This window comes from Porites lutea, chromosome 13 (assembly GCF_958299795.1).
Source record: "Porites lutea chromosome 13, jaPorLute2.1, whole genome shotgun sequence".
NCBI lineage: Eukaryota > Metazoa > Cnidaria > Anthozoa > Scleractinia > Poritidae > Porites > Porites lutea.
Genome location: NC_133213.1, coordinates 6,999,930 through 7,012,895, shown reverse-complemented (window position 1 = coordinate 7,012,895; position 12,966 = coordinate 6,999,930). Strand labels below are relative to the sequence as shown.

Below are 12,966 nucleotides of genomic sequence, written 5' to 3'. Positions count from 1 at the left end.
GTCAACTGAACCAAGCCAGGAAGAGATTTTATCGTAAGTACTAATAAAACCTCTCTCAAAGCTCTTACAAAAAATATCCGTTTTTTTTCTTGTCTTGTGCATATGTGAGTAGCCTGATTAGAAGAGGGTCCAGAGGTCGCTCGCGGTTACACACGCTGTTGTGCCAATAGAAAAAAAGGGGCGGGGGGTATTTAAAAAGCACGAATCACGAAATCACCCTGGTATTGAGTAGATCTAAAAAAGCTTATAAAATAAGGGGGGAGAGGAAAAAGTGTCAAAATATAATATTCGAATACTCTGAAATTCCTTACTCTTTAATCATTCCTTTTCGGGTTATTTTTGTATCGGTAAAATGGAATTTAATTAAGTGATACAATTTGTACACAATTTTGTGTTGAGTGATAATTTTTTTTACTGATTTGGAATCAACTATGTAGTAACTGTTTTATCAACTTGATCATCAAGAGTTTTTACAAGCTATTTTAATGAGTAGTCTATTATATAATTTCTCTTTATCGCGGAACGTTAACAAATCATTCTCTACTGATCTTTACCCGGGTGCGCTATCCACTAGATAAACCTCTGTCTAGTGGATAACACAATTGGTTTCCCTAATACGTATATCAACCGGATATATAGTGAATTATCCGGTGGACCGTACGTACTATAAAACTAGTCTTTTGAACCGACCGGGAGCCGGAAGACATTCGATTCTTGCGTCTTTTATATGAAGGCTCTTTATTCCGACGAAATCAAAGTCGCGACGATCGCTATTGGTTAAAGGACGATCTTAAAAATTAACGCGACGATCGCATCGCTGTTCAGATCAAGTATGACAACGATAGTAGTGCGATGATGGCAAAGAAATCTGTCAAAAAATGTGTGCACTTTCAGAGTCTTTGTTTCGCTTATTTAACCGGAACGAACAAGAAAAAATTTCATTGACAACAATGCTAACTATTAAAATTCGCTTATTTAACCTGTTTTATTATTATTATTATTATTATTATTATTATTATTATTATTATTCCCCCGCAGGGATTTCGCCCCAGAAGGCGAAATCCCTAGGATGTACTCTAGTAACTCGCGCGTATATTAAGGAAAGTACTTACAGTTGAAATATACAGTCATACAGTCAATATAGAAAAAATCTCGATTTGCTTGAACAGGGGCCGCAAGGAATCGGTAGGTAATGATGACGTTTCTATTGTTTCCGCCCGCAAGTAGGAAATGGTTAGGATGACGTAAAACACAAAGAATCCCGAAGGGACCGCTTACAATAGGTAGATTTTGAGACATTAATTGTTAGACTGCAAAACAGTCGTTTTTTTTTCTCAAAATCAGTAAAGAAATCGGTAAAGCGTGGCGTAAGAGTTTTACGCGCGCGAAGCGCGAGCCTCACACGTCGGTAAGGCTTGTGAGCGTCTCTCCCCAGTCTTGCTCTCTGTTTTCAGCCTCGTTCCAGACCTTTTGTTTGACTGCTCGCGCGTACTTCAATAGGCAAAAATACGGACTGTTTTCCAGTCTATTGTGCAGTCATACTTCGACACTCTTTTGCGTTACGTGTTATCAGTGACATTCTGTGCAGCAGTTGTTATGAAAGTTATGGACGCAGATGAAGTTATAAGGTGACTAATGTGCGTATAACAGTGTATATTTTAACACCAAGTGAGTTTGCCAGGCACGAGGTCACAAATCTTTGATTGGAAACCTTGTCAGACACTCTTCCTCTTTCTTTGACCGGAATAAGATTCGGCCCCAAACAAGCATTATCACTAGCAGAACGATGGACGATTACAGAAATTCGCCGACCATCAAATTCTGTGCTGACTTATTCCCTGCTCACAGATGTCCTTCCACTAATAAGTTTAAAATAAGACTAGAATGCGCGAGCGTGAATTGATCAAACGTCCTTTTAATTTCTAAGGCTTACTTTCCAGCAAATAAAATGAACTTTATGCAAAAAGTGAAATAGAAATAACGAAAAATTAAACTTCTAATCAAATCTTTTCTTATGTTTTAGAATAAAATATTCTCGAAACTGAGAATGTTTTGATCAAAGCTGTGTAAATCGAACCGAAACTGTGCATGGAACCTTGCGTTTATTTCCTGTATTTATCTCACCTATATTTATATTTATTTCCTGTATTTATCTCACGGCTACACAACGAGCAAGAATGCTATTGACCGACAATATACAGAGCGGGGGCAGCTGTAGTGTTAACTATGACTATTTATTATTATTATTATTATTATTATTACTATTACCGTAAAATTCCGAAAATAAGCCCCCCAAACCGGTAACGCAGAAAACCCTCCGTTAAATCGTCTCACCAAATATAAGCCCCCCTGGGGGTTTGTACTTGGAAAATTGCCCTCAAATACAAGGTAAAACAAAGCAAAAACGGTAAATTTACCTTCAACTCAGCCTTCAACTATAAGGCTACCCCAATCGATTTCCCTCCGTAGATAAGCCCCTCCAAATATAAGCCCCTCGATAAATAAGCCCCTTAAAAAGGGCCTTTGAAAAATGTAAGCCCCGGGGCTTATTTTCGGAATTTTACGGTATTTTCTCGTCTCCTTCGTCATCGCCGTGGTTGCTCAAGCTTGCTCTTGATATGCGACAATTTCTTTGAAAACCAGACGATTTGATGGAAAACTCGCCCCATATGCATGTAAGGCAATCGACCAAGGCAGTCTTGGATTCTGGCATAGACTACACGCCATGGATTCCGGGTCCTTTGTCAGTGGAACTTGGATTCCGGATTCCAATCGTTGATGGGATTCCGGATTCCAAAACCCAGGATTCTGAATTCCACAAGCAAAATTTTCCCGAATTCCGGAATCCAGGTTCCCTTACATTAGAGAGCTTTAGATTCTAAGACGAGTACGACTACGAGCACGAGATTTTCTCAATACTAAGTAGTGCTCGCGCCAGCGTCATTTTGGCGGGAAAACGTGGTAGCCGTCGTCATTCTACTACGAGTTTTAGCGAGAATGTCTTAATGGCGGAGACGAGTTATCAAATGTTAGAAGTTTTATCATTTTGCGATCGACAAAGCGCGTAACCTCCTTCACTCAACAGTGCTAACTTTTCGAGTGAAATATGGTGAACTAAAGTTTTCCGGGAAGACTATATATATTTTGAGAATACGCGAAAAAACTTTAAGTCACATCTCGTACTCGTAGTCGTCCTAATCCTCAAATCTAAAGGTCTCTATTAGTATAGGAAATAGCATGATTTGTAGTGATATTTGGCATAAATACCACGAGTGATATTTCGAAATTGTTATACGTAATTTCACGAGCCGTCAGGCGAGTGAAATTTGAGACAATTTTGAAATATCACGAGTGGTATTTTTGCCAAATATCACGTACAAATCATGCTATTATTTTGTAAACATGATTGGCCCAAGGTCCACCTTCGCCATCAGCTCCACAGTCGTTAGATTCCCCATATTTGTCAAATGTTTGTGGAGCTGACGCACTGGATGTACACCATCCGCCATACTGAACACCAAACATATGGTAACCTGCTCTTATTGCAGCTACCGCACACTTGGCAATAGCATTTTTTCGAACTTGGTACTGTCCGTCCAAAATAGGATCCATCCCCTCCAGGGGTGGAATTGCTCGATCTTCGGTATCTCTGTAGCATCCAACGCTATCATATCCTGAAAAATGGAATTTGCGATGGTACTAATTAATAACCAAAAAATACGACAGGAATGCGCAACCGAATTTATGACGCTGGCTGACTACGTCATCCCGCGTAATTAGGCCACGTCCACACGTGTTCAGGTTTTATTTAATTCGCTACTTTTCTTTTGACATACCGTATTTATTCGAATAAGCGCCCAACCTCGAATTAGCGCACACCTCAAATAAGCGCCCATCCTAAAGGCGGAAAAAGTTAATAAGCGCCCACCCCCACCCCACCCACTTGGGTTATAATGAAATTGAAAAAGTATTAACATAAAGAGACTTCCCCGAAGATGGAGTTTTGTTAAGAGTAGGGGTAGTTTAAGGAAACTTTGCTTTGTTACATGTTCGCATTTCGTTGTTACCATTTATTGTTTTGTTGCAAAATAAACATACTACACTTGTTGAAAATGGTGAAAATTTAATAAGCGCCCAGCCACGAATAAGCGCTCACCTCGAATAAGCGCCCACTCCCAAGGTCCAAAAATTTAATAAGCGCCCCTGGGCGGTTAATCGAATAAATACGGTAAGCAAAACTTTTGCCGTTATACAGAAAGAGATCTGGTCCAAGTTGCGTTTTTTCTATGACCATTATATCGTACCTTTGATGTAATAAACGTGATTGGCCATCCTTCCTCCTTCCCCATCAGACTTACAATCATTTGATTCTCCATATTTGTCAAACGTTCGCGGTGCTGTGGCACTAGAGAAACACTGACCACCATCCTGAATTGCAAAAATAATGAAACCCGCTTTGATGGCAGCCGACGCGCATTTGGAAATGGCGTTTTCTCGTTCCGTGAATGGTCCATCTAAAATTGGGTCCTGTCCTTCTAGACTTGAGATTGTTCGATTTGTGGTGTCCTTATAACATCCAACGGTTTCGTAAGCTGGAGGAAATGAGCTACAGATTATTTAACAAATAATAAAAAATATGACGAAATGTGTGCCTGCTTATATTATTTAAAGGCAGCAAAATCAAACACACGATTAACAGTAATTATATAAATTCTAGGTGGCGTCTCTGAAACTCGTTAACAACACATGGAGGAGAAAGAAAGAAATGGAATATTGATCGTCATAGCATTTTTCGAACTTCGAAGAATGACTTTCTCTAAAACTTGAATAGAGCTGATTATTTGAGGAACTATATCAAAACGCGCCTGCTATAAATGACGTGTTTCAAACAATATTTCGAAACATCGAAATCGACGAGGAAAATGGGTCGCAACTCTTTTTAAAAACTTCTTTGTGTCTTGATATCTGTTGAAACACTCCCACTCGTGTTTTGTATACTTCCACTGGTGGCCGGATATTGGATGAAACACTCCCACTGGTGATTCGTGTCTCACTTTTCATTTTTTCCTGATATCAGACGAAAAGCTCCTTCATCTGTTTGGTATATCACCTCTGAGAGTCACACGAGATTCTGCCATCCGTTTTTGAACACACGCAGTCAGTGCTAGGATATCGTGCGTGTTTGTTAAATCGCGGCGATTGAATATCAGACGAAACACTCCCACTCTATAGATAATCTGTCAATGAGCGTCTCGATGTCAGACAAAACACTTCCAGACATGTTTGAAATATTTGCAGATAGTTAGTTTTGTTTTCACTGGCTTTTTAAATGTTTTCCAAATCTAGATCTTTTCAACCCATTTACCATGCATATTCCTACATTGATTTTTCCCTCTCCCTATTTTTCCTCTCAATTCTTGATCTAACATGTATGATTCAATCAGTCTAGTTATTCCTCAATAGACGCACGTATAGTTAAGAATTGTTTATAGTAGAACTACACTTTTGTTAAATAGGTTATTATACTTTTAAAAGGTTAAGGGTTACCTTACATGAATATAGGTAAGATCCTTCACTATTCCGACAGATAGCATTTATATCACAGATGGAGGGAAAGACACTGCATTCGTCAATATCTGGGCAAATTGAAATATTTGAGATAAGGAAAAAACTCTGTATAATAATAAACGACACAGGACTAAATTTCAAAGAAGTTGCTCGCTTAAAGGTACCAAGCAAACAACAGCGAAGCGATCCCTCTGAATTGTCTCAAAAAAAACGCCTAATGCATAGTCATGTCAGTCTGCGAATCAAAATATTTCTGAACCAAGAACAAATAATCATAGTTTCATTTGTTTTGTCATGAAAAAAGTACTTTGTCAACTGTACTCTTCTAACAAAAAATTGCGTGTAGCTAAAATCTGTGTGTGAAATCAGGGGAAAAGGATTATTTAAGCTCCCCTTTACCTCGGTTGCCAAGTAAACTAGGAAGGTCATGCGCGCTCTTTTTGTTCTTTCCATAAAGCAATATTCTACCCCTTTAATTGTCCCCGGGTGCGCTTTCGTTCGTCCTGACAACCTCACAAAGTTGTTATCAGGGGTTCATTAAGAGTACAACCTAGCTTTATTTTACTGCTTTTGCCTAACAAAGACGAAATCAAAGCTGGCTCTTAAAATAATTCTTAATCAGCAGCATCTTTCAGTTAATGGTGTTAGAAGGAATGGTAGAAAAACAAAATCGTTTTCAATTCATTTATTCTTACCCTGTCCACAATCTTCGCCGGTAAAACCCGGAGCACATACGCAACGATACCCTTGGTCTGTAAATCCCGACTGGCAGATAGACTTGTTATGGCATGGATTGACGTCACAAACACTCTTTCAAGAAACAAATGAACGGTGAATGAGATGAAAAGGTATTAAATGATGTAGCAAATCTAAGTAATCAAAGCGAAACTTCTCTGTGTAAGACATATCCCCTCCGTGCAATGTTGTGCCCTTGTTCTGGGCCACTATTCTAAACGAATGTTTGCATGTACAATGTGACGACAGTGACATAGGCTCGCGCAGATCTAAAAACCGCAATGAGCCATGGAAGAGAGGCTAATTAAAGCTCTGCAATTCGCTTTCACCTTTCAGCGCTCTATCATGTTCACATTTGCTGTTGTGTTGACTAAATCTGCCGAGTAGACATGCTGTTGTCTATTTCTGCATCCGATCTGCATACAGGAAAGAAAGTGTGGGTATTAAGTGGGGCACTTTTTCAAAAAAAGTCTCTCCTAGTTTTTTACATGGCTACAATAGTATGCGCGCTCTGATTGGCTGTTTTATTGTAATGACTGGGCATTACTAACTAGGTTTTCATGGCATATACAATAGTGGACATCCCTATGGCCATACAGACAGCTGTCAAAAAAGGACATCCGCTGACCAGTGTAACCCGACTGTGTCGCGGGTTCAAGTGTACAACTCATTAAGGTGACGTGTTATCTGCTGTTGGGTTTAATTGATCGCATGCCGATTGAGGCGGTCCATCATGAAAAGGCCATATAATATACAACTAATTGACCTCGTCCGTTTGGTCATTACAGAGAAATCTCAGACCTCGGCCTTGATGTATTGCCGTCGCGTTCGCTCGGTCAATACATCAAGGCCTCGCGGTCTGAGATTTGCCTATAATGACCTCACTCTCGGTTAATAAGTAATATACAATTTCAGTTGAAATCGGAAGGGTGAGGCCAAATCTCCCAGGCAGGGCTTTGGCAAGCGTTTTTGCCAGCCCAAAGTCCTAGGGTACGTTCCTTTAAGATGATCCGGATCAGGATCAGTGATCCGAGATCACTCGGATCATAGTAGATCAAATGCAAATGAACCGATGAATCCACTCTGGACAAGGATTCATTGGTTCACTTGATCTACCATGATCCGAGTGATCGCGGATCAGTGATCCTGATCTAGATCATCCCAAAGGAACGCACTCCTAGGGACGTGCGTCAGAAGCCAGGTGTGGGCATTACCAGTAAACATTTAACAGTTGAATCTTGTGGCGTACTTGATAGTGCAGCACCATGGGTAAGAAAATTTGGTTACTAATCTATGGTTGTTTAGCATTTACACGGGCAAACCGGTCGGTCCACAGTTTAGGCAAATGGTAAGCAAAATTCAGGACTTGAAAATTTCGTCCCGCAACCGCTTTCGCCATTTGTACAAATCACTTCCATTTACTGAAAAACGACCTTGAAGCTGGTATCAAGGGTGACTCTTTAGAAATGGAACACAAATTTCCGTTTGGAATATTCCGTCCCGAAAAACAGGACTACCTTTTCAGGTGTTCCGTTGCTCCTGGAAATTGTCCGCAGGAACTATCCAAAACGTTTTGTTCCATTTGCTTTATCCAACCGGATTTTCTAGGAACTTTTTGTAAATGATTAAACATGCAACCTATGCATCCAAGAAATTTGGTTCCGACAAAATCGTCCGTTCGTACTTATGCTTGTTCATGTTACCGGATGTGAAATGCCTCGCATCCATGTTATGATCTATTGACAGCTGTCACAATAGGGTATCTGCTGACCAGTGTCACATGACTGTATCGCGGGCTCAGGCGAAAAATTCATTGAGGTGACGTGTTTTATTTAATTTTTCTGCTGCCCGGTTATTGTATTCAACTTATTCCAGGCTTACAAAACTTTACTTCAGAAAGACATTTCCTAAAAGTTCCCACGAGAGCTTCGCTTTTGGCTTGGCTAAATCTAAATCTAAGTCTAAATCTTATGATGTACTCTTACATCTGCTCCATGGTATACGTAGTTGGCATTGTCCTCAAGGTGATAACCATACCCTCGATGAGTTGCATTGTTCAACTCACAGCTCCTTGTTTTCTCTTTGAAATTAATACTGACGCAGTTAGATTCCCACAAACAAGGGTGCTTGCAGCTATTTACATCTGGGACCTGCTGAGTTCTTATTGTGTGGTTCTGCAGACGTTTAGCTGTAAAGGAAGAAGGAAGCTCGAAACGACAGTTGTCGACATTCACCTGAAACAGTCAACATCCGTCCCCTCGCATGAACAAAAAACTGCACAAAAAAATAGATCAAATTTGCTGTGGACAAATATATTTTGCAAAAAAACGGGAACAAAGATGGTAAATACTGTATTGGTATCCTTAATTTTATAGGGTTCTAAATCGGAGGTAAAAGGGGTAGTTAATCGTGAAACATTTATGTACGTTTGTGTTGTTGTACACTGAAACGAGAGAGTCAGTTTATGTTGAAACTGGTTTACTTTAGCACCAGAAATGACATCAAACAGCGGAGAAATGTATGAAAATACAAGCGCTAGGCCGTGGAGAGAGGAGAGAGCTTAGCTTAGGGCTCATGTTGCTCTGCTGAATAGATGACAACTTTTATGGGACGAGAAATTGATGAGCGGAATTTTTTCAGCTGCGTTATATCTGATCCAGAGCAGGACAGAGGTACTTACTTAAGGTACTTATTTGGAAGCGCTTGGTTTTCGATTGAAAAGTAGCTTACATACCTGTATGTTATTAAATATATGTTTATCATTTATTAAGTGATTTTAGATTCTTAGTTTTTATTGATGTACATCTCATGTTTTAAACTTTTATCATGTAACTTTTTTTAAAACTTTTACCATTTTTTAAACTTTCAATATCATGTAAATTGTTATTTTCGTTAATGATTTTAGTCTAAGAGGACCCGCTCCTGTAAATCCCTAGTTAAGTGAAGTTGCATCCTCAATAAAGATTATCAGTAATCATTCATCATTCAATGCTAAGCAATTACAGGGTTTACTTCACGCTATCTGCTGCACTTTTAAAGCCTGCTATAAAATGTGTATTTAGTTTTAGGCAAACTTTTCCTGTCTTCTCTTGCAACGGATGGCAAGGATGGACATTGAAACTTGAAAGTGATAGGATTTTTGAAGTTTTAAACCTGTGCATGGAAAAATGACTAGGAAAGTTATTAGACAAGTGATCCCTGCTGTAATGAAGAGGAGAAGTCGTTACGTCACGTAACCATAGTAGCAACATTTCTGGATGACAACAAACCGGAAAACCTCACGTAAAACTGTTTCAGACCTCATCGATCTCGTTCAGTTTCAATTGATTTGACAAATGTTGGCTAAATTTTCTGGGGTTAAATCCGAAAGGACATTATTTAAGCTAGAAAAAGAAATCGTGTTGTGTTCACCTAGTTTATAAAGCGGACGCGTGAAATTAGGAAGTTTCACGTCGTTTTGTTTATAGTCATGATACGACGGCTAAAAAATGTACAAAAAAGCGTGATGCAGGTGCAAAGTTGTTGTTTTGCTATTCTAAACTTATTGCTTTTTTACCGTTCTCGTTGCCGTCGCCGTCGTTGTTGCTTAAGCTCGCTATTGTTGTGATCCAAATATTTTGCTACCATGGTAACATGACGTCACACTTCTCCCCTCTATTTGTTTGATATTTTCTTAACCAGTCTATACACTGTCTATAGGAGTATTTTGTGCTTGAACAAATTTTAAAAAGCCCTAAGTAATGGCTTCAGCATCACAGAATTGATCATGACCTGAAACAGCAATATCCTTGTGACGTACGTAACCCCTTTGGGTAATAAATATATTTTTTTTTGTCTTAGAAATTCAGAGAGCATTCATGCAAAACGTAAGCGTTTCATGTGATAAAAGAGTGTTGAAACCCAATTGTGCAGAAATTGCAACATTTATTAAAGAATAAATTAACAGCTAAGTTAAAGAAGGAATCTGACAGAAAATATTTAAGTTGAAAATAGGTGCATATGAATTTAAAATCTGTTTATATCTATATATCATTTCATAGTTGACAATGGTTCAAAAAGGAGCAGACTCAAAAGAAATTAGCCAGAGACACGTGCAGTGGATGAAAATGAAAACCATGCTCGTTCCATACTGTGAAAATTAGAATTTGTTCATATAACCAAGACATGATATAAAGTAATCCAAAAATATTTAAATGGATGCGTTTAACTTAAAAGAACTAAAATCGCAGTACTAACCTTCCACGTAAGCTAAGTAAAGTTCTAATGACAAGAACAAAATGGTAACGCTTTGACCGCGAAGAAAGGAGTCCATATTTTTTGCATGTCGACTCATCGCTTTCTGAACCGATCAGCGCACATCACTTAAGCAGCCAGAACTGGTGAACGGAAGTTGAAACTCCAATATATAATGAAAACGCCTACATAATAATGCTTAATAATGCTTCTAAATCCACCTCCTGTGGACACACGTTAAAAATTAAACAGCTGCATGCTATCATCCTACATAGTGTTGTACCGAAGTGTTACAACAGTCGTGTTACAACAGTTAGACAATTTGTATGCTGAAAAACCTTTAAACAGTTGTCTACAATCCTCTTATAGTTTCGAGGCGCGATACCGCGGTTTTCTGACGATCTTTTACAGTGTAATTTAAGACGCTATGGGAGGTCGAGGTAATATCACTCCGCGAGAAATGCAGCGAGTTTGTTAAACCATGGTTTAAAAAAATGAAACATCTTCAAATATTATTTATAGACTGATTTTAAAATCAGACATTTGCAAAGAGGCTGAAACGAGGCATACTATTTTAACATAATAGGCATTCAAGACGAAAAAATGCGTGACCAGGGGCTACGAATCGACCGAAGACGGTCGGCAAGGTTTTAAGGCTTAATTGAAGTTTACTAATATTCATTAGAGAAAATGCCCCACCTGTATTCTTTGAAAATTACTCAGCAGGAAAGAGGTGATCTGGCTTTTATCCATATCTACATGTTCAGCTTATTTTCTCAGTTAATAGGCCGATTCTTCGGCAAATGAACCGGGATTTTGCGGTCATGATTTTCTACGTGCAGAGAAAGTTTGTTTGACTATTCAGGAGCTAAATGCTTTTGAAAAGGTAAGAACAATATTAATATTCTTTTGTGATGGTTTTATCTTGGTCGTTGGCAGAGTTTCAAAATATGCATGGGGTGCAAATTGATAATGTTTTTTTTTCAGGAAGTTCGATTCAATAAGGGTCCGCACGCAGCAGTCTATAAGAGTCTGAAACATTCACTAATTTTTTAATTTATATGCATGGAGAAAATAATTAAGACACCAAATTTGGCATGATAAAGATGTTCATGATAATAAAATACCGTAAAATTCCGAAAATAAGCCCCTCCATGTATAAGCCCCTCCAAATATAAGCCCCCCAAAATCGTAACGCAAAAAACCCTCCGTTAAATCGCCCCTCCAAATATAAGCCCCCCGGGGGCTTGTACTTAGAAAATTGCCCTCAAATACAAAGTAAAACAAAGCAAAAACAGTAAATTTACTTTCAACTAAAAGGCTAGCTCAATCGATTCTGAAACGCAAATTTCCCTCCATAGATAATCCTCTCCGAATATAAGCCCCCCTAAAAATAAGCCCCTCAAAAAGGGCCTTTGAAAAATATAAGCCTCGGGGCTTATTTTAGGAATTTTACGTTATACCAGACTAACGTAGCGATATAGTTAAAGATGGGAAAAGAAGGGCCAACAGTATTATCACTTGTTGCAACTACACAAATAACAGTCTGTGACTTAAGTAACGAAAGTTATTGACCTGTCAACTAATCTGACAAATATTTTTTCTCACGCGGGAGAAAGTTGTTTATCCAGTTCAGGTTCTAATTTTCAGTTTCACCAAAGAAATTTTCCAAGGTTCTGAAGGCATCAGAGTCGTTTCTGGGTAATATCAATTTAATAAAACTTCTCGTAGGAGATTATATTATCATAACCGATTGTCCAATGGCGAGTGGCAAGTTTATGAATTCTAAATAAATAATTCTAAATATTCTTAAATAGGGTACTTGATTTTTGCTTTGTTCTAAAATTCTACAACTTGTTCATTTTAATCTAGTGAATACATCAGTCAGTCCTTTTGCTTTATTGTAATCTCTTCTCTTTGTAAGCAGAAAAATTTATTCGTTTCCTAGTATTCAGTTTTTTTCTTTAGTATTTACAAAAAAAAAAACATTTATGTACGTTGGTTCTTGACAACACAGTTCATAAAATTTTTGCAATCAAGTTTCAATAGGTCATTTTCACGATGACGATGTTTGACTTCAACTACCAAAATTCATTTCGTCTTTACTTTCTTGTTTAAATTTGTCAATTCCACTGAGGTTTAAAGAACAAAAGCCTTAATTTGCACAAGAAAACAGCAAACTGAAGGATTCTGGTAGTTGTAGTAAAATGACGTCATCATGCAATTGTCCTATTAGGGCTTAGAAACACCTATAAAAGACTATTTCAGGATAATCAAGAAGAGTAAGTTAATTATTAGAGAACTAATTCCTTTCCTGGAAAGGTGTTTGCATTTGCGATATCGAAAGTGATAAATAATTTTGGCAACAAGCTTCGTTTGTTCAAGTGACTAGTTCGTTCACACCAGCCTCTACTCTGAAGGTCGCACAAT

At 38.4% G+C, this 12,966-nt stretch overlaps 2 protein-coding genes across 2 annotated transcripts in view; one reads left to right on the top strand and one right to left on the bottom strand.

Moving 5' to 3' along the window:
* Window positions 1–12,966, top strand: part of LOC140922302 (uncharacterized) — a 69,884-nt gene that overhangs the window by 38,468 nt on the left and 18,450 nt on the right. The window lies entirely within an intron of this gene.
* Window positions 3,382–10,617, bottom strand: LOC140923462 (uncharacterized). The gene is made up of 5 exons (XM_073373555.1): window positions 10,540–10,617; window positions 8,289–8,491; window positions 6,264–6,378; window positions 4,305–4,592; window positions 3,382–3,674 (listed from the first exon to the last, which is right to left on the bottom strand). The coding sequence occupies exons 1-5, from the start codon at window positions 10,613–10,615 to the stop codon at window positions 3,382–3,384; spliced, it is 975 nt and encodes a 324-aa protein (XP_073229656.1). The 5' UTR covers window positions 10,616–10,617.